The sequence below is a fragment of the Chaetura pelagica genome, unplaced genomic scaffold (genome assembly GCF_000747805.2).
Source record: "Chaetura pelagica isolate M959 unplaced genomic scaffold, ChaPel_1.0 scaffold72, whole genome shotgun sequence".
NCBI classification, from domain to species: Eukaryota; Metazoa; Chordata; class Aves; order Apodiformes; family Apodidae; genus Chaetura; species Chaetura pelagica.
The window spans coordinates 1,692,227-1,715,139 of record NW_009952560.1 but is presented as its reverse complement, the minus strand read 5'-3'; the positions used below and the strand labels follow the sequence as shown (position 1 = coordinate 1,715,139).

Here is a 22,913-nt window from a genome sequence, read left to right as displayed (position 1 = left end):
CAAGCATGAAGTGACAGCTGCTATTTAGGAAAAGCATCTTTTTTAATTGATGATGTTAGTATCCTCAGAAAAAGAGAACAACTTAAATTATCCTGAAATTTCTAACTATTTTGCAAGGTACTTTATATCCTTCTTACAGTATTTACCATAGAAACAACCATAAAACATATAAGAAAATATAATCCTCAACTGTTCTCTAAGCCTATGTCACATTGATTTATAACAGTTATTTCTAAGACAGACAAAAACACACAGATGCAAACAATTACTCTATTTTTGTAGGCAACAAGTGAGGTGGGTGGTAACTGAGAAATTTTGAAAAATCCTGTCACAATATTCCATTTTTTCTTAAGTAACCCTCATCACACAACAAACGCTCGCCACATCAGAGACTTTCCAGGGCCTGAAGGGCTGCTTTGATTCCAGACCGCTGCAGGCATTAGCGGGGACGTAATTAGGGTAAAAAGTTCAACCACAGTTCCATGTCTAGAGTGCTGCCAGAAATAAATTTCCTCTCATTCACCGGTTTCTACTGTACCCTCCCCGAGAAACATATTGAAAACACATTTATCTTTGTAGAGTTTGTTCCTCTTCTAATTAACTTTATAGCGTTTACAGTATTTAATAATTTAAAGTGGAATTTAAAGTGGCCCTGGACCCAGCAGCTTTGCCTGTAATGGTGCTGTGCATTATCTTTTCCCTGTAGTGCTGCTTTTGACAAGTTACTCAAGGAAGGTATGTGCTCCAGCTGGTTTTATCTGGCTGTGCATTTAGCAAACGGCTACTTCCTTCCCTCCATCTCCTCCTTGTATCATTACATGCACGGGGGGTTAGAGCAGCAGTAAAGCGAAACTGCCTCAGCTCGGAAAGCTGCTCTCCCAAGCTCCGCGCTATCCCGAGGATCACTTAGGAAAGGTTTATCTTTTTACAGCTTCATAAATCAAAGCTTTAGAAGGTCAAAACTACCCCTAGTTCTCACCAACTGGTCAAAGTTTGACCCCGAATCCTCATTTTCTTCCTTCCAGTTTTGATCCAAGATTAACAGTTTATTACAGTTCAAAGGTTATTTCTTAGGACAGTTCACTCAGACAAACATTGGGTGTATCAGAACAACACCAGATCTTTCCTACCCTCAGTATTTGCAATAGGAAACACTTCCTTACTCTATTAAAGCTTCATCTCCCATCATGTTAATTTGTGCAAAAAATTCACAGAATTACTAGTGAACATAACTTAAACACTGCAAAAATAGCTGAAATACATAAATATAACTACTATAGAAACAAGTGACAAGAAAAAATTTGGGGATCTGAAGAGCTCTTTTTAAAATGAAGAAGACTGCTGTACTTAGCACAGAATATTACAATCAAATCTAACATCACTAAAAGGAATTTAAAGTACTTTACTGAGAGGTTGCATCTCTCAGGATCTTAAAAGCTCCCACACAACCTGTTGAGATTAAACTGATTTTTCCTACAATAACCAGAGAAGATAATGTTTTTCATGTGCTACAACGGAAGGAAATCTTTGTGAGGCAGCTGATAGGAAGGCACACTTTGCAGTTAATGATACTTTACAGTTTTTTAACAGTCCAAGAGCCTTTGGGACTCAATGCCTCCAAGACAATACAAATGAGAGCACTTTACCCAACTTACAAAGTTCTACTATAATATTTAGAGCAAAATCCATTGAATTAAGGTTGCTTTCTGGAAATTGAAGCTTATACATCCTTGACAGTCTTCAAAAAAAAAATCAGATCTGGGATAAAATATGTCACCAAAATTTGCATACTCTTCAATAATAGACCACAAATACTTAACAACGAAATCTATTTCATGGTATCAAACACTATTGAAAATTCGAACCATCTGTCCAACCCATTTGTATGTGCAATTTGAAAAAAAAAAAAAAAGGAAAAAAAAAGGTTGTATTTGAGTGGCTACACCCTTTACACACCCAACTGGATGATTCAGTACCTGGCATAGCTAGGTGAGTCCGCAGCATAACCACTGCTTTTGCAATGGCATTCCAGTAAAAATATCCCAAGGAAAGTTACTCCAAACAGTGTGAGAACCATGAACAAGAACTTCATTCATCATAGCTGATTTCCTTCTCTTGGGTGATCCTTCCAGAGAGCTTTGCTGTCTGTCTCTGACAGATCATTTCACAGCTAGCTAATTTTAAACACTAAAAGCCACAGACACTTAGAACTGGACACTGGATTTTAGCATTAACTGGTTACTTTGCCAGATAATGAGTGGGGTCATGTGATTTTAAGAATATTAACGTGAGAGAAATATTAAATCTTTGTTTCTATTCTTACTCACATAAAGCTGCTTTCTACCTAAACCTTAACACACCTATTAACACATTCCTGAGTTAAACTTGTGTTAAGGTTAGTAGGATTTAATCTGCAGTAGCCATGTCAATAAAGCACGCTTCCTGAAAATCTGCTGCCAATTGATTTGCTTTGTAAACTGATCACCGGGGGGGGAAAAATGCTGGCTATCCAAAGTTATACATTTTGTTTGCTCCAACTACTCCTCCTTCCTTAACGTGCCCTTATTTCCTTTCTCCTCCCATGATTAAAAAAAGACTACCTCTTGCTTCTCATGCCCTTAAATGACCTCCATCCAATTCTTAAAGTCAACCAAAATTTTCCATCACTTGATATCATTAAAGTAACGTGTCTTTCTAAAAATATATGCTAGAAACCTAACACATGCTACAGGCTGGCTGTGTAGGTTACTCATTGAGGTTCTTTTTGTTCCATAATGTGGAAAGTTGGTAAATCTACTGGCCTCAAACTCTTACTTTTTTATCTTGGGTAAGTGATCTTTCAATTAGCTACACTCCTATACTTACCTGCTTATCATACATGACTACGGAAGATAAATAGCACCTTGCAGTTTTGCAGGTGACTGAAATAATCCCTATGATTAATAAAATCAGAGCATTATTTTTTTTTTAGAGCCTTACCACCAAGAACAAAGTAAGCATGCCTTTACAAAACTGCCCAAAAATAAAATTTCTGTAGATGTTCTTTCCTTTTTGGTTTCCTTTTATTTGCGAATCTTGTAATCTAAGACTGAAGTGGACTGAACCAACATCTAAACCAGCACTGTAGCATCAGCCAAAAACCACAATCTGTTTCCCATTTATGTGTCACAAGACTGCATCCTTTTTGGGGCTGAGAAAACTATTGTTTTCAGAAGATTATATAGTAAAACCATGCTAGACATTTCAGTCATTTTACTAGATGGAAAATTGGACTTTTAAAATACAAAAATGTGTGTGCACCAAAAGCTGGTTTGAAACTCAGACAAAAGGCAAAAGTTTAGAAAACACAAGTTTCATCTTCCTCAGTAAATGATTTATTGTGGGGAATACAAGGATTGAGATTAGTGTCAAATCTCTCTCTACAGAACTTTTATGTGAAGCAGGTGCCAGAAATTAAAATTTTGAACTTTGCAGTTTGAAATCAGATACACTAAAATAAATTTTATAGTAGGTTCTCAAACACAACTCTCAAAGAAATTAGGAAATAAAATTATGAAACACTAAACTGAAGATTAAGATCTTAAAACTGATTTTCAAAGGAATGTAAGTTTTATCATTATAAAATCCAACTACTGAATTAGGTTATATTACAAAAGAGATGCAACCCACATGCTAAGTTATCCAGAAGTTGATTTCTAAGTTAATGTACTGTAAATCTTTCGGAGATAGACTGAAAGTTAACAAGGTATTTTTAGACTTGTCAAAGACCTATAATTCTGTAAAACATCAGGGAATCTCAGGGGCAAACTACTGTATTTTTATGTTACAAGAGAGATCATTCACTGTGTAAATCATATTTAAAAAATTGTCAAGAGTGAAACAAATCTAAAAACTGTTTTTAGATAAATATTATTTTGCATAAGGTACTTTCATACCTGTCGTTTCATAATGAAGGAAAAGTCCTAGCACAGCATCACCAACAGAATTTTTCATGTATTTCTTTCCATGAAAGTTCATGGTACATTAGAGGGATAGTGAAAACACTGACGTTATTTAACATGTGTGATATTTTTTAAGCTATTAATTCATTATTCCTTGAAAATTCTTTGGATTCTAGATTGACAAGTGCTCTACATTAAAAAAGAATGCCTTTTTATCATATTTCCCTCATTATAGTATACTTAACAGCTAGAGGAAAAGAGAAGAATTTCCTGCTGGTAACCACTAATGCAAACTAGTGGTCAGAACCAGGAAATCCCAGCTCCTAACTTGAACATGTCAGTATCTCATTGATATAGTCCTAAAAGATAAAACACTATTAAATGCCAGTGCATTGGATCTAAACTATATTCTATCAGATTTCTATTACTTTAATGGTTTATCATCTTGAACACTTAAAACTTCATGTGATTTTTCATACATGCTGAATTTAAATTTCCCAAAGATTTTTATGCATTTGAATCTATGTACATGAGTCCATAAAAATAAAAAAACTTAAATAATTTCTAAGTGTGATTGCTCATCTGCATGCAAAACTGTGTATGCACAGTTTTAATAACTCTTTAGTAAAATCTCTTTTAAAAGCTCTTCAAAAAAAATCAGTAAAAGGAAAATTGGCTTCATCCTAGCTCAAACCAGGACACTTTAACATATATATTTCTCTTTAGGTCAAGAATAGCATGTGATAATTTCCAGCTACTCCTAAACTGTAATGAAGAGTTAATGACCTACTGAAGGTTATATCAAGTCAGGTTTAAAATGTATTTATTCTTCACCCTCCATCCATCCCACAATTCCTTTACGTTTATAAACACACCGTTTGGATTAAGCCAGAAACTCCTACAAGAGCAGTATTTTCATCACCAGTTACTGTTTTATTATATTTATGTATTCTTTATTATATGATTATGCACTCTTATTTAGAAAAAGTTAGCCAAAAGATTACGGAAGCAGAAAGGAGAAGTGCTATAAACAATTTTGTAAGTTGTAAACATATTAATAGAAATACATTTCACTTCTCTATCCTACATGGGTTTTGCTTTAACCACTTAAGACAGGCAACATTAATATTCTAGTTTAACTGAGTAATAATACACACACACAAAAAAAAAAAAAATACAGAGGCTTGATAGTCTTCCTCCACACCTAGAGTGATTAAATTCTTAATTGAAAAAGGTGTGGCATGGAATTAGTCCTACTACTGTAAGCAGATTTACTCCAACTGGTTAACCTTTGAATTGCTGTCTAGAGGATCACCCTTGAAAAGCAAATATTTTCCAGTAGGTACAGATATAAATCCTTTGCACTGTCTGAATCAACACACCAAACAAACAAACATCTAAAGGTCCTCTTTTATAAAAAGAGTGATACAACAGTACTGTCCAGAGATCACAAGACTGTTAGTTTGTTTTTTTAAGTCAAATACATAGATTCAACGTGTATTTTGCTAACAGTGAATGGCTGTAACAATGAACCTGCTTTGTGCTTGTAATTCATGGTACACAACTGCTGCTTGAAAGCAACTTGTAATTACTTTTTAAAACACAAACTGTTTTAGACACTTCTTGATATTTCTGATATTATCTGCTTTATATCTACAGTCTCTTTTTTTTAAATTACTTTTTAAAAGATAAGTCACAGGCAAACGGTTACTGACACACTGAAAAAAAAAAAACTTTCCAAGCACTTCACAGTGTTATCCCATGAGCAAAAAGTCAGAGCTTTATTTAAAGATGTGATCTACTGGGTTTTTTAGATGACATTGCAATTACAGAAAAGACTTCAGTCACAAAAAATATTCTTACCCAGAAGATCCAATGCTTTTGCACACGCCAAGAAGAGGCCGCTTCTCAGAAAAGTTATCACATTTCTGAGCACCTAATAAGAGGGAAAACAGAAAAAGCAAATCACTATGTACTGTTTGTGTTACCCTTCAAAGGGCAGGTGTGCACCTCGTGGGGGCCCAGTAGAAGGATATTGAATATATAACACAATATTCACAGCCTGTACGAGTGATAGAAACTCAAAGTAACAGCAGAGTCATGAACACTGATTGAAGGAGATGGCAATGAGTGACAACACAAGTAGCAAAACCTAGCCAGGATTTTTGAGTGACTTTCTATTTGCTTCAGTTGGGGTTAAGGATTCTGTAACTGTAACAGGTAAGACTTGCCCACTTCTCATTGTTTTATAGAAGTTGTCTGTAATTAGGCTGTCACCAGCTCTGAGGGGGTTTCACACACTGGGTTCCAATTTGTCCTGCCGAGGTTGAAAGGCAGCATAAGAGTGAACGGTGGGAGCAGCCCAAGAGCAGCCACTCTCCTCAGCATGTCACGAGCTGGGTGCCACTTCTTAAAATGGGATCTTAAAAATGCTGAAAACTTTGACTCATTACCATGTTAACAGAAAAAAAGGAGAAAAATTCAAATACCTCCCTTCTATTTGTGAACGTTTTATTAAATTCTAGGGTGTGTTTCTATAGCAGAACAACCAACACCAACACCACTACTGAATTTCCTGTTTTCTTTCAAGTTTTGCCTTTTTAATTATCTATCTATATGTATGGATGTGTGTAGTGAATAATGGAATAGTTCTTTTTCTCCATTATACAGCAACCCCTTTGATCTATAAAGAATATTAGTGATATAGTCTGTTCAAAACTGAATTCACAAATACTGGTGTACTGCACTAAATCAATTATTCAGAAAGGCACAACAATTAACAATATACATTTTCACATAACAGACTCTGTTAATTATTAATAACTCAGGCACATGCAATTAATTTGTAACAAAAACTGTTCAGTACTCTCATCTGTACAAGGATAAGTCTTCCCTCCTACACATTTGGGTATTTATTAAGTCAAATGGGTCACGTCAATAATTTCACCATCAACAATAGCTTTAAAAGTCTCCTAAAACAGCTAAATGTATTTTCCTTTTATTCCTATTATTCAAGAGCTTTTATGAGTCATACCTGTACTGTATGTACTGACCTGTAAATTGATAAATGAAACATATAGTCTTAAGAATCTGGCAACCAATTTGTCTTCCTCAATACAAGTAACAGAGGAACTCCATTTGTTTCTGCTCACTTAGCTGGTCTCTCAGTGCAGGGTGAAGTGCTGACTACCACGAGTTCTGACACCGATTTAAGTGGAGCCAGGATTTTACCCTAAGTATTTAACTATTCTTTTTCTTAAAAAACCTCAGATATATTAAAGATATGAATTCCTAAGTTTCTTCATGCTCTACTTACAAGGTTAACAACAAAGAAGGGGGAGCAAGGGGAAGAAAAGTGATGAGGAGTACAGGGAAACAACTGCACAAAACCAAAAGGAAAACCAATTTTTAGTACCCACAATACAGATTTACAAAATTTGTACAATAGGTGCTTGAACTTCTGATTTCAGTCTGTAATGTCTGAAGCCTTCATTTAAAAAAAATAATAATAATCCATTTTCTACTTCAAAAATACACTTTCAGGATGTAAATATTAATACTGTAGAAAAGGCTCATTAGTTTGAGGACTCTGCAAAGCATTAAATCAGGTTAATAGTCCCATTCAAGAGATTGCAAAAAGCAACATGTGCTGTTCTCTGCAGTGCTTAATGCAGGCAGGAACCCTTTCTAGTCCTGTAGTGGGATTTAATATTCCAGGTTATAGTGGATTAATTTTTATTTGTAAAATTGTGTTTATTTGCATGTGCGATGTACTGACGTTGCACACACCTGCTCCACACACAGTGTTTAACAAAATGCAGCAGGATGATGGAAATGAAAAACAGCTAGCTAAATCCCTCAAATACAAAAAAGTATTGAAATCCTGTTGCAAAGTCTTTTCCTTAAACTCCTTTTATTCTAAATCCTTTTAATTCTGTCATATAACACTACAGAATTTATAAAGAGGCTGAAAATCCTGACAAATCACACAATTAAAGTAATGAAATCTGTCCCTCCTGCCAACAAGGCAGCACCTTATCTACAGCTCAATTTAGCTAAATGATATATGCTTTATTAAAAAAACCCAAAAACCTATCTAACTTCAGTTAGAATACTTAAAACAGGAAAAAAAATATCTGTGGCTAAATGAAATTTCATACAAATCAACATTTAGAACATTATGAAGTCAAAAGGTTATCCACACATAAGCTCAAAGCAGCTTATGTACTGTAATTCTGATGGAACTGTGAATAGATATCGTGTGGCCCTACTAAGGCCTCTCAATAATGCCAATAATCATAGAAGCAAAACCTGCAGCAGCAGCACACCTTTTTCAAGAATAAAAATGAAGCTCCAGTGATTTTCACAGGAACTCAAAAGCTACCCACAACTATGACAAGTACCTCATTTCCCTGGAGTAAGAAATGCACTGTATATATGTCAAATTCTGACCTATTTACAATAGCATACATGCACAATGGACTATATGCTGACCAAGTTACATCACAGCCATTTAATACTGCACTGCATCTCCTGCTCAACGAAACCCCTCTTATTTCTATCTGTTAGTTGAAAATTGTGTTGCATCTGTGGTCCAGCCCCAGCTTTCTGTAGTAGCCAAACTGGAAACACATTAGGCCACTCACACCATATGATTTTCACTTCCTATTGTGCTTCTTCCTTACTTGGAAAAAGAGGAAAAAATAAATAAATTACTAACATTGCTTAATCCCTACCATTTTGTGTCTGCTTTCTTGAGGAACAAAAATGTAAAAAACCATGTGTGCTACTTGAAACAGAAGTAAAGAGGCTTGAGTCAGTCCTAAAAATTAGTGTATTAATTCCTTCCTCAGCTTCAGGGTAGCATCTATAAATGCTCCTTTTCCTGCAGAGATAAAGCTCTAACTGCATTACTCAATACCATGCCTGATCATTGGTCCTCATCCCAGACCTTCAGGTGCTCCTATAGGATTAATGTTCCAGACCACAAGCATCGTATTTTTTATCTCACTTAACTCCCAGCATTGCCCAGATGTTTCAAGCTTCAAAGTCCCTCTCCAATACCTGCATTGTCATACCTTACATCTCCCAAAAGTTATCATCCTAAAACCCCTCCAGCTTCAGATGATTTCCATATCTACTACCTTCTCAGCCCACTCCTCCCTCCCATTTCTGAGAAAAGACAGCAACATTGCATGAGGCAACAGTGCCTGGAGAACATTATCTTGGCAGTTCAGAGCTACACATGTTTATAGAAAGGTGCCTTTTCTTCTGCTCAGCACCACAACTGATAACTCTGTAGCTTCTATATGAAAAGAAAAAAGTTACCTTGAAATATTTTGCTAGACATCAGGGTTTCTAGAGTCACACGTTAATTGAAGCCAGACAAATAGTTTATTTTTAGTCCATCTTGTTTGAAAAACTTCAGACAGATCAGTCTAATATGGTGAAAGTTTAAGGTCTAGATCTAAGGCATTGATGTAAGGTGGCCAGAACTGAAGTGGTGGCACACAGATCAGTCCACACAGCTTCAAAGAAACAAGTATTTTAAAATGTCGCTTTCCAAAATTCTTCCCTATAATATCTATAAAAGGCCTACGTGCTACACTGAGAATTCTCTTCTGTCATTTCTGTAATCCACACACATTCTTTGTACCATAACAACCCACAGAACACTTACAAAACACCAGAACTTAAATGCACACCTGCATGACCCACTTACACCAATCCGATCCTAGCTACCAACTGCTACTGCTTGTTCAGCTTGCAGGGCTAGTTCCTCATCTACACATCTCCTGCAATTATTCTGGCCTTCAGGAACTTAAAACCACTGAGCCACCCAAGTGGTTGAATATATACAAAACTCACATCTGCCTTTCTTTAGAAAGCAACATATTATATTTCTTTTAAGTATACCTGCATATAAAGCTGAGTCAGCTTAGGAGGTTCACATTTTATTTTACCAAAATCAAAGATCTAAGCAGTAGAGATAGATCATCTGCTGCAACAGGTAAGCTTTTTACAGTTTTAATTTTCAAATGCAGAACTACTTTTTCCCAATTAATTTTAGCTTTTCATGTTAATTTTAGTTTTCAATCCTTCATCCATAAGGTCCCCTTGGTTCATCAGGGTTTTTTTTTAAATAGTACCTCAGATTTGTTTCTTTAATTTCCTTTCTTATTTGCCTTTTTTTTTAAATCAGTCTATTCCACTACGCAGTCAAATTCATTAAGAGATACAGAATTATTACATCATCCTTTCTGCAAGTATAATCTAGAAAATGGCAATAAATTAATTCAGTTCACTGGAGGAATTTATTTTCATAACACTGAGACATGGAAATAGGCTTTACAGACAATAACTGATCTCAGCTTCAACACACAAGCCTGTCATCATGTACCCTTTAACCATGAACTACCACACATAATGCTATTCCTGTAGCTAAATTTAACTGCAAGGTTCCAGCTTTGTCTTGTATCTACCACTTAATGTTTTCTCTCTCCTAATAATCACAAAGTGACATAAATTTGCCTCCAAACACAGCTTTTTCTTTTTTTTTTTTCTTTTGCATGCTTGTGTTTTGGAAAGGAAAAGCCGTGATCCTTGCATTTCTCTCTCCTAATAATCACAAAGTGACATAAATTTGCCTCCAAACACAGCTTTTTCTTTTTTTTTTTTCTTTTGCATGCTTGTGTTATCTAAAGAGAAATCCAGAACCCAGCAAACCAGGCACTTGTATACATATAAGTACTAAACTCAATCACAGCAGAAGGATTTGAAAGTGAAGAGCTGGGTGAGTTAAAAAGCTGTGCCAACCAGATGGCTCAGCAGATAATGCAGCATGTGGCACGCAAAGTGCCAGGACTTAGGATTCTTATTTCTAAGACTGACAGCATCCAGCCAGAGATGCTCTCATATTCTGCATATTAGCTATGCAACATTATCTCTTCTCTTAAGCTTGAAATTTGGTCACAGTGCAAACCTTAGGCCTTCAAATAGGCAATTTATATTGCAAGCTGTTAAAAATAATTGATGGCAACAGGAGATATTCGCTGTCCACAGAAGAGCAGCACATGTCTACTTTTTCAGTGTTATTTACAGAAATCACTCAAGTCTTTATGGACACCTTAAGCAGGCTGCAGGCCAACCATGCCATGGACACTGAGACATCAAAGCATGGCAGTGCTGGGCCAGGTCAGGTCTTGCCTGGTTTGTTAGCTCAGACAAAACCCTGCACGAAGGCTTCAGTGTAGCTGCCAGGTCAGAACAGTTCCAGGAGCCATTTAACTGCTCTAGCATGGCACAGAGCCTGAGCTAATAAACCCCACCGGATCCCAGCTGGCAACGTGCAAGGCCAGCTCCAGATCCTGCAGCATGGTCCTGCTACTAGGAGCACTTATAACCTGCTAAATCAGATTTGACGGGGTCTCCTTTGCAATAAGCCTGCATGAAATAAGCCTGTATGAAATAACTCTTTTGAAACAATGCTTTATTATGCCGGGAAGCACATGATGCAGCAGAGGATCTAACATCAAAGGACTTCAGTATTTTAACAAAATAGTTGACAAACTATTAAGTTCTGCTACTGTAAAGTCACCAAGTTAAAACTATGAGCTTTCCTTTCACACCTGGGAATGAGCTTCTTATCACAAATGAAGATCTGCTTCTAGGAACGTGCCAAATCCATCCACCAAGAGAGTCCTATTTTCAATAATTCCCTTTTTACAGCTTTACAGTAAAATAGTGTTTGAGCCTACTGATGGTAATCAGCTTCTCCTTTACAAACTCTTTTTATTTTGTTCAGAATCATTAAAGCTCATGTGTTAGTTATCTAAGGCCTCTTATTACAGCTTTACTTTTATCTGATTTCAGATACTGGTCAATGATACATTCATGTACTTTTAATCAAAGATTTATTCAAACCAAGCCATGTAAAAAGAGACCAAAACATGTTTTTAAAAGGCTTGACTTAATTTAATATGAGCTAATTTGAACAGTTTTCTAATGTAACAACTATCATTGTCAGATGCTAAATATGTGCAATTTAGAGATAGAAAAAGTTTGAAGGAGTTCATAAGAGTTTAACTTAGACTGAAAAATCAAAAAGCCTTCTTTTCCTAAAATAGAACTTGTAGGTTCTTCAATTAATTTACTTCATTTGTACTTCTCTTTCTCCTCTTTTTTTCTTTTGAGGGAGGAAGAGGCACAGACACCCATTACTTAATCAAACACATAACAGCAAAAAAACATAACTCATCTGAAATTACACAGTGTTCCCATAAACAGAATTAAAGGCACAAAAAGTTTGTGAAATATTTTGCTTTAAATTACCTTAACTTATAACTGAGTTACAGAACCACATCTAGATATACTTTATATCCCTCTGCTCAGGAAATCACAGACACAATATAAGCCTTGTCCATTAAGCCTTTCACTTTCTTCATTTACTTTGAGACACACAAAATTATGATAATTTACTATTTTTGGTTAGCTACTTAATTGATGATTTTCTAGTAAAATCTGTAATCCTGCAGAATCCCAAAAGACCTTGGTCATACTAGAAGCACTTCCTTTTCAGCCTCAAAGTAAAACAGGGCAACCAATGTAGAGTAGAAATACTACTCAGCAGCTGTACGAAATACCTTGCCCAGATGAAGTTACAGAGAGAGTGGATACAAAAACGTTGCCAAAACCAAAAATGTGCCAGGACACCAGCAGATCTTAGACCTGTAAGAGGTCTACAATCAGGTACTGTGTTTAGATTTAACACAGTGTCATTTTTAAAAGGATTTGCTTGTTCATGCATGGTTGCTTAAATTTTGCAGCAACCTCCTCCAGGGAGTTAATGCAGAATTTCCAAACCAATCCTGTTTAGCAAACCAGGCAGCTTGCCTTAGAACTTGATAAAACAGCATTTAAGCAGTAAAAGAGAGCAGGTGCTTCTTGGTGCTCAAGGGATCATGATAAAAGTTTAGCCACTAAAAAGGTCAACCTGCTTGAATAAACTTGACATAGAATAAGCAGAAGGGAAACAAATCAGACCACCCCAAAAAACAAATTCCACGTTCTCATTATTGGGGACTTTTAGAAAAGCAGCCTATTTTAACAACACCATGAAAGTTGCAACTGTTAAACTTTGTGCATGTGCCAGTAGATTTTTTTTAGATAAATTCAGAGCTTAGAAAATACTTGATATTTTATTCATACATAAAACATTTAAATTATCAGGAAGCGATATTTTCTCTTTCTACAAACCAGATCACTTAGATCAAGTACTTCTTGCATTATCTTACATTTGGTTTAGTTTCAGGTCCTGAATGGGTAAGAAAAAAAAAAAACCCACAACATACTACCCTCCTTCTAACCAGTTTAAGAATTTAGAAGGGCATCACATTATGAGAAGACTTCACAACACACTGTGACAGGAGTTTTTAATAATTTTTAGAGCTACTAATATCAGCCACTGCCTGGCTATTACGAAGTAATTTCAATATTATTCTACAGCAATAAAACATTGTTAATAAATATTTCCAAGTAAAATTGTTAACATTTCTCGACTGATTTCTGAGCACAGATAGACACAGATATTCTCTAAAATAAAAACGAAGCAACCTAATATGAAACTGGAGAAAGCACTGGAGAAAGCACTGGATTACAGGATAGGAGGGGAAAAGTACTAATACTTGGAGAAAGCTATTATGAATGGGGCAGTTGAAAAGGAATGGAAAAATTACGTGTTAGGTTATAGCCATGATTTAGACAAAAATCTGTAAAAACAGTTATGTTTAATTATGAACCATATAAATATCTGCTTACTGATTTGTGGAGCTGGCAAAATCCGTGCAGCTCGAACTGGACCATGACGGACAGAAAAGAGTTCCTGAGCTTCACCACTGATCTGCAAAACATATGGATTATGAATATTTAAAAATTATATACATATAGAATCATAGAATCATAGAATCCTAGGGGTTGGAAGGGACCTTGAAAGATCATCTAGTCCAACCCCCCTGCCAGAGCAAGGTGACCTAGAGTACATCACACAGGAACGCATCCAGGTGGGTTTTGAATGTCTCCAGTGAAGGAGACTCCACAACCTCCCTGGGCAGCCTGTCCCAGGGCTCTGTCACTCCTACAGTAAAATTTTTTTTTCGCATATTCACCTTGAACCTCCTATGCTCCAATTTGCACCCATTACCCCTTGTCTTATCACTGGTCATCACTGAGAAAAGCCTAACTCCATCTCCCTTACACTCACCCCTTACATATTTGTAAACATTGATGATATGCTTATAAATACATATATTTAGTAAGTAAGAAAGTAGGTAGAATGATATTATACAAAAGGTAGGTGAGAATGTAAGTTGGTAAGACATTGCTTTTCTAACCAACCATCCACAGTTTCTCTAAATGACAATATATATATCTTAGAAGTCTTGAATAATACAAATTAAAGCAACAAAGAAGGCCTGCCTCTAGAAATGTGTGCCCTAGACAGCATGAATGAGATACTAGCACTACCCATTCTTAGTGGCCATACATGTTTTAAAAGAAACAAGACTCGAAAGTTGACTGCTGACTAAAATTAACAAAAACTCAAGGAATGGGGAACACAAGTATTTATTCTACACAGTGCAGGTTTCAAAGAAAAATACCTCCTAACCAATGATCAGGAGTGGCAAACATCCGTAGTAAAAGATCAGAGAATTTGGTATATTGGTACATTCCATATTCCCCGGGTGTGAAAATTATGTTTAAAAATAGGGGGTCAAACTAACGAAGTTTGTCACTAATGGCAATCTTGAAAAGATTAAACCAGAAGCAGCTAAGAAGAATGTCCAGACTTCCTGTAAATGGTCAGAATGCATTTTCCTAACTGTCTGGTAATGGATCCGATATGGAACGTCAAACTTCAGGAAAATGGCAAACATTATAAAGCTCATTTCCAAATAACCAACAACTTAAAACAGATGTAATGAGACAAAGAACGTAGCCAACATGTTGGCATAAAGTTTCGCCAAACAAGCAGTTTACAATATCAGAAGTGAACACAATTTGGAACAAGGTTCTTATGAATCAATAAACTATAAATCCAAGTTAGCTTTTTGAAATGTCATTTTATAGTTGTTCCCATTTCTTTCTGCATTTCAGATCACACGTTCAAAAAGTTAAAATACTACTACTGTTTAACCAAGAAATCATAAGTATAGTACTCCAGACTCTTAGCTTACTTCCAACCTTAACATCCAGCCTCATTATTTATTATTACTGCTTTAGATAATGTGGACGGAACAAAACCTACCCCACTGAAGCACAAGTCTTCCATAAGATAACTTTAAAAACACTATTTATGACAGGTAGCAGTAGTACGACTAGAGGTAGTTGATCATTCTGTAAACAGTAAGTAAACACAGAATATAGTGAACTACTGCTCTGCTGTATTATGTCTGGAATAACATCCAAGCTACACAAACTTGGTGAAGTAACATTCTTAACCATGTTAGTCTTGCAGATAGCCAGTGGTTCCACATGAGTATGAATCAACTGTACAGTCAATGCTGTAATCAGAATTACTCCTGGTGGACACAACAGTTTTAAAACTGCAATCAATATGAGAATTAATCCCTTAGTCTACCCTGCTTTTATTTTATTAGGCAGATGTTCCAATAACAGCAGATTCTCCTCTTCCAGCTAGCAGCATCATCTGAACAACATACAACATTGTGGTACTTTAGCTTTTGCAAAACAACTTAACTCTCCCTCTAGGACAGCTAGAGGCCTCTGCCCTGAAGAGTTTGCTGACAAGATTCTACACAAGGCAAAAAAGAATGATGATCAGAAATCAATTCAGTAATGCTGATGGTCTTTAACAGACCATGAGTTTGGAGGACAGTGTGGAAAAAAAAGTACATAGGCCACATCTGCATCCAGAAAAAGACTTGCTTGGAAAAACAGGAGAGCACAGCTAGGCAGAAAATGAGAAAAATTAAGGAAAGGGAAAGAAATAGATTAAAAGAGATGAAGACAGCAGCACATTTTCTATCCATCAGAACACACCAGCTCTATGAAAAGGGGAAAAGGAGGAAATGGAGAAGAAGAAAAATATAAGGCTTTGGAACTATTATTATTGGCAATTAAAGATTTTTTCCCCAAAATAATGAAAATGCTGTTTCACATGTGTATGCACATCTACGGCTATGAGTGAAAACAAGAGGGAAAAGAACTAGCATAACAAAAGTATGGAAGAAGTGATTCACATAAAATAATCCAACCCAATTCAGTCACCTCCTTCTACTTTTTAACTATGCCAGCACATCAGCTCTAACTCCAATCTACTTCAAATAAAGTTATAGTCCCAAAAGTAAGATACACTATGAAGGCCAAACCTTCTCAACTCAGTTTCTGCTCTTAAATATAGCTCTTAAACTCCAGAAAGCATGTTTATTTAGCCTGTGATGCCAAGATCTGGTAGAGCTTAAAGTTGAGATTTAATTATTATTTTTTTTTAAGCGTAAAATATCTAAATACAAATTAATTTTATTTATACTTCAGCACCTAACTTGAAAAACCCAGTCCAGCTCTTTTCATGCATATAATGGTTTTATTTTTGTAATTAATATTCATTATTTGAAATGACACAAAGAAAGGTTAAATGGTCTAACTCAAGCCACAGGTTCAGTGACAAAGACTATCGGTAAGTAGCTCCTTTTTTGAGACCAGTGTCATGTATAACACTGTAACATGACATTTCCTTTTCTCTCAGACTGGACTTTTTTTCTCCAAGAAAGGGCAAACTGTGTAGAACTGAGAAAAAAAAGCAAGCAAAAGGTCAGGTAGCTTCAGCCACCTGTACGGCTCATGTACTTAGTAAGTAATATACATTGTTGACTCAAAAAAAGGAGAAAATTTTAAGATATACCTCACTGCAGCTTTTGTAATTAAGATAAAAGATCCCACCCAATCACTGGCATCTCATTTGTAAAAAAAAAAAAAGTCATCAAATTCAGTAAGAAGCACCACAAAGTTTACAGAAAATCTTGACATGACACTACAACATGGATCAGATTAAATCACAAATACTTAATCACAGCTCCATATGAAACAAACAAACAAAAAATCCCTTAAGAAAACTGTTAAGTTTTATGTTCTTAAACTACTTTATAGTACCAGGAAATCACATAAGGCATTGGGCTTTGTTGCATGCCATGGAATAGTAAGAGCTTGGTTGTTCCTCTGGTTTGCTTGGCATTGAAAAATGCATTAGGGCTTTAGAGTCCAAGATTTTCTTTGACTTAAAATTAAATTTTTAAACACACTATCACTAGAAGCTTCTGCTATTTGCAGTCCTATAAAATCCTGAATTAACTGTGGTTTATGCTAATGCCCTTCATTTCTCTATATAAAACATAAAACTTTATTACCATTGCTGAGGCCACATGTATCATTTTTGACTGAAAGCACCATCATCAGGGTAGAGAGATTATATAGTCTGATCTTCCTGCCAGTTCCAGCCTTATCTCACTCTTGAGACAACCAACATAGACAACCAATCTTCTTCTGTGAATGGGACACTTATTCCACCAGGAACTACAGTGGGACAAGGAACCACAGTGAACACAAGCCCAGCCCCATCACTAAATGGCTAACAACTTTGCCCCTGCCAGCTTGGGTGAGATGTGGGCTGGCAAGTATAAAGTAAAAGGCTCCACATCCCATTACCAGTCCCTTGAGCTACACAGTCTCATAAGCATAGACAAAATATAAATAGACTTCATGAACTGAAAACAGAGCTTTAAATTCTTCAAAAAGCACCTGTGAAGAAACTAGGCTGTGGCTGCCATTTTGGATTTGATCCAGCTAAGTAGCGAGTCCCTGTGGCAGGTTTCAAAGCTCTTAAAAGTTTTTCTTTCCCATTCTAAAAGCCAAGAATATTTCCAAACAGGTTTCAAGAATTTAATATTAAGCCATAAAAGCAGCTTCAGGTACTTGTTCTGTGAAAGAGGGAATCCAAGATGACGGCTCCAAGCTGATCTGATAGAACACTTCAGCTTTCCCAGTGCCTGGTATCAAACCACAAGCCCCAGACCTACATGGAAGGCTGCAAGGAAAGAACACGCTAATTCAAAACCCCAGTGAAGCCTCTGTCTTTCTCTCCTAAAAACAACAGATTGGAAGAGGAAGAACCCTCTCCTGCACTTAAATGTCTTGAGCTGCTGCTTAAAGCATGACAAGACCAGAAATCTGGAGCACTGGTTAATTTTTGATGACAGAGCTTTATTGTTTGGAGCATACCAGTTTGCACCCATAAAAAAAACAGAACAAAGGAAGTTTTGTTCACACTAAGGATAACTAATACTTTCCAACCATAGAAAATGGTTTTCACATGGTGGGGGGGGGAAAAGTCAAATGTACACCAAACTGAAACAAAGTTTGAAACTCAATGTTTCAACCGCTGTGCAACTATATAAAAGCAAACTGCTTGTATATTAAAAACTGCCACAGACCACACGGAAGACATTGGAGTAGGGGTTTTTTTATATCCTGATATATGTTTTAAATATGACCTAGATTATGATGGTATGATGTTACAACATGACAATAAGTAACTAACAGATACCACCACAAAATACTGCTTGGTGTAATCTTGTTGGGTTAAGGACTACTACCAGTTATCTTGCTGCTGAGAGAGTAAAGAAGGCCTGTGAGTAACAGGACAATTTTTATCATTTTATTTTAGAAATTCAAACAGTCCACTTCTTTATTCAAAACAAGTATCTAATTATAGAGAGAGTATAAGAATTTAGATGCTCAAAGAATGTTACAGACTGAATTAAGCATGAAATTGCACCCAGCATTTAAAATTATGAGAAAGCTAACTGAATTTATAAACAATGAAACCTTAGAAATAGTTTTGGTTTCATTTTCCTCAACACCACTTTGTCATCCATTTTGAAGAGCTTTAGCATGATCAGGCTGCAGACTCCCTATAATATTCTAATACAGGGGACAGCTCTGCATTATTTTTATATACATCATTTCTACAAAAAGATTAAGAAGGACACAGAAAATCCAGGAAGGAAGCAGAATATGGGTGAGAACACCCTTTGTGAGTCTTAATTTTAGCTTTGACCCCATCCAATAAGAGCCACAGGGAACGTCATTTGGACTCTTCTGATACCTCTCACCACATCCTTCTCAAAGATTGTTTTACATTATTTTTTTCCTAGTGATGTTGGGTATGAGTTTAAAAATAACTTGCAGTGGTTCTGCAGTCACTTAAGGAGTGTAAAAACAGAAAGTTTCTTACACTCTGCTACCATAAGAAGTGTAAAAAACCAAAGATTCAGAAAATTATTTGCATAGACGTTTTGTAAAGTCCACGGACATTTTTCAGGGTTACTAGGTCAGGTCATTACTGCATTTTTTCAAGTGGCTAATACAAGCCATAAGAGCTGTACCCTCCATCAGGAGGAGGTCTGGACAAGGGAAGGATCACAGCTAACTATGTGATAAGTGATTAGTGCTTTTCCCAGCTCTAAAAGGGGAAGAATTACAAAGGGACTAAAGGCCACATGGAAACCCCAGCACACAGGGCTTCTCATGAACAGTCGAGAAAACAAAATGGAACTGGCATGTCTGACTTACCTATACATCCATCTATACACCCACATAAACAGACTATCTGCTGTACAACTTACATTTTAAAAAACATTTTTACAAATCATAGTGCTATTCACAGCAGTATTTAAAGAAATTTAAAGTCTGGCAGTAGAGAAATGGCAGTGTGATGCCATCCTTGTACAATGAGTCCCCAGCATTCCAGAGGTCTCCACCCAGAAGGCACCTATGACATGGACTGACACATCCGGTCAGCCTGTGGCAGCACCATTATACCACAGTCTTGAAGTATTTTTTGCTAAATATACAGCTGTGCTCATTATTAAAAGTTCTCTTTGGTAGTTCCTACTTTATTCAACACAAGCTTGATCGTTCTTTTTTAATCGTAATATAAACCACTACATTAAGATGAATTTTCTACTTCTGAAGCTTCCAGCATACAATGAAAAAAAAATTATCTGCCACAAAACCAGCCAACATGCATTTCCCTGAACAGGAACATCCAGAACAGATACTTGGAAACCACATTAGGCAGAAATCAGTTCCAATTGTGTTTGAAACATGAAACTGGGAGCAAGGGAAAAACAAATTCCAAATAAAACACAAAACTACACTGCACAATTATCAGATAGGAACTTCTAGTCATACTTTTGTATACTCCCAAATTTCTCCCCACTTAGCGAGGCATATTTTAAGAACACTTTTAACCTTCCTATCCCCATTTCAAAACAAAGATCAAAGAAAAGTCATTTGGATGGACACCTTCCGCTTCTTATGCAATACAGATTTAGACACTGCACTTCAAAACCCCAGCCGTTGCTCCAGCACCCAGCAGTCCAAACATTATTTTAGCCCTTTGAAGCAGCCCTAATGGTATCTTCCATTTGCAAGTAACACTTCTGTAGTCAAAGATCTTACTCCAAGGAGATGTTAATGTGAAACCACTCAGACTGCAAAGAGACACACACACTCCTGGAGGCAGACTGGGAAGGTGTTTAGAAGTCAATGTAACACCATTATGGAGAGTGTCAGCTTAGAAGCTGTCATAAACACTTCATAATCACTCAGACACAAACTGGACTGCCTGCAACACATTACTTTATTAAGTGCTGAATAGAGGTTCAATTGTAGGAATAAAAAGCACAATGCTACAGATAATAGCTTTACTGAGTAGATTTTCACGTAAATGTCAAATTGTTGCTTTTTCAGACTGAAAGGGTTTCAAACTATAGAGATGGTTTTTCTTCTTCACTGGAATAATGTTGCTTCATTACAAGCTAAATATTCAGCAAATTAAGAAGAAAGCTTTGTATAATACCAAAAGACACAAAAAAAGTGGTGTTAAATAAACTCTAAATATTTAGTCAGTCACAGAACTGCCAGATTTTATTTAACTCAGACTGTGTAAGCAAAAATATGAGATGGAGAAATAACAACAAAGAAAAAAAACACAAACAGGTTATGTTACCTCCAAACTGGTTCGATATACAAATCCTGCTATGAAAAGATATTTCAAATTCATGTTGAAGACTATAAAACTGAGAAAATCTCCAAGACCATCTTAATAACAAAGTAACCATCCCAATATTGAAATTAGACTAACACAAATGGCACAGGTCAAAGCTATGCCTCTTTGTATGTGGTCTCAGAATTTCACAGAAAACACAAATGAAGGGCTAACAAAGTGATGCAATACCTCATAGTAGGCATTCTTAAGATGGGTGGTAAAATGTTTCCAGAGTAGGCATTTTTCCCCCCACCCGTTAAAAATACTTCCACCAAAAAAAATTAACAACACTAGGAGAAACTGTCCTACAATTTCATATATCTTATTTTTCCTAAAATAATTTAGGAATTATGAAGTTAAGAGACATTGGTGAAAAAAGATAGTCTGGCTGTAGCATCCTGCCTAAAAAGAGGGTAACATCAAGCATTTTGTGTCTTAACTTGTGGCTAATTTAGACAGGGGTCAGGGCAGAGAAAGACAAAAAAGAAAAATATTTAAAACCCACCCACAACCTACTACCTGCTTCAAAGTACCAGCAATCACACTTCACATAAACCAGGACAAAACAGTTGAACTCGGTTTTTTTTAGTAATCTCCATCAAATTATTTCCTGTTTCTTGCAGTGAACCATGGGTATGAGTTTAACCACAGATAGTTAATGCAGAGCAGGTTACACAAGGTAATCTGCTCACCAAAGAGCTGAAACTCTCATCTCATTCTTCCTTTCCTTATACATGTAAGATCCCATCTCACAACAAGTCCCTCAAGGGCATAGATAGGTCTAACAGAGACACCCTTTCATTCGGACACAGAAGGTCACTTACCAGGGATGCACAGCCCTCCTGCCTCACCACAAAGCAAAGGGCACATTACACACACACAGAGGAGGGGAAAAAACACCAAAACCAAAGCAATCTCTCCTAGACACAAAGCTCTTCTTATCATAGAGAGGCCAGGACAAGCTCCAACACAACCTACTTGCACATATTTTTCAGAAAAGCACGTGTTCATTTGGATAAGAACGTTTCAGCAGGATAAAGCAAGCTGGTTTATAAAAATTATTTATCTTAAGTCTATGTGTCTACTCACAGTATCTCAACTAATTGATCAACTTGGGCTATAACTGCTGCAGTTGCATTTCCTCTCTTAGCTCAGTAACTTAGTGACACCTAATGTTTGTTTTCTGTAATACACTTGGAAGAACAAAGCAAAGCCTTTCTGAGCCACTGTAAAAGTCTTGATTTGCTCACTAATATAAAACTGATCTGTCTTTAAAATAGTATACTACATTAGTTACATACTATAAAGATATTCTCACTCTTCAAAGTTATTCTGGTGTAAGGCAGATTTAAAAAATATATTAAAAAAATCAAACCCAACCCACAATCCAAAGATATTCTTTGCTCCACTAAAAATAAAGCCATGAGAATTAGTTTTATACATAGTTTCTCAGGATATACAAGTAGATAAAATTTCCTATGTTTTGTTAAAACGTTCATAAATTTTTATTAAAGTACCTGAATCTTAGTAAAGAGTTAGGTATGGGTTTGGTGCAGGTATGGGTTTGGTGATCAGGAAGTGAGGTGGATTAGGAACTGGTTGAAAGGAAGGAGTCAGAGAGTTGTAGTCAATGGGGCAGAATCTGGTTGGAGGTGTGTGACTAGTGGAGTCCCACAGGGGTTGGTACTGGGACCGGTGTTGTTCAACATCTTCATCAACGACCTGGATGAGGGTATAGAATGTACCCTCAGCAAGTTTGCTGATGACACTAAGCGGGGAGGAGGGCCTGACACACCAGAAGGCTGTGCTGCCATTCAGAGAGACTTAGATAGGCTGGAGAGTTGGGC

At 36.4% G+C, this 22,913-nt stretch overlaps 1 protein-coding gene across 2 annotated transcripts in view; it reads right to left on the bottom strand.

Annotated features, from left to right (window-relative positions):
- BCAS3 (breast carcinoma amplified sequence 3) overlaps positions 1 to 22,913 on the bottom strand; it is a 352,402-nt gene that overhangs the window by 321,297 nt on the left and 8,192 nt on the right. For both annotated transcript variants that reach the window (XM_010009054.1, XM_010009055.1), the window contains exons 5-6: positions 13,758 to 13,839; positions 5,805 to 5,877 (exon numbers count right to left, since the gene is read on the bottom strand). In XM_010009054.1, the coding sequence (XP_010007356.1) occupies positions 5,805 to 5,877; positions 13,758 to 13,839 (155 nt within the window). The remainder of the gene's footprint in view (positions 1 to 5,804; positions 5,878 to 13,757; positions 13,840 to 22,913) is intronic.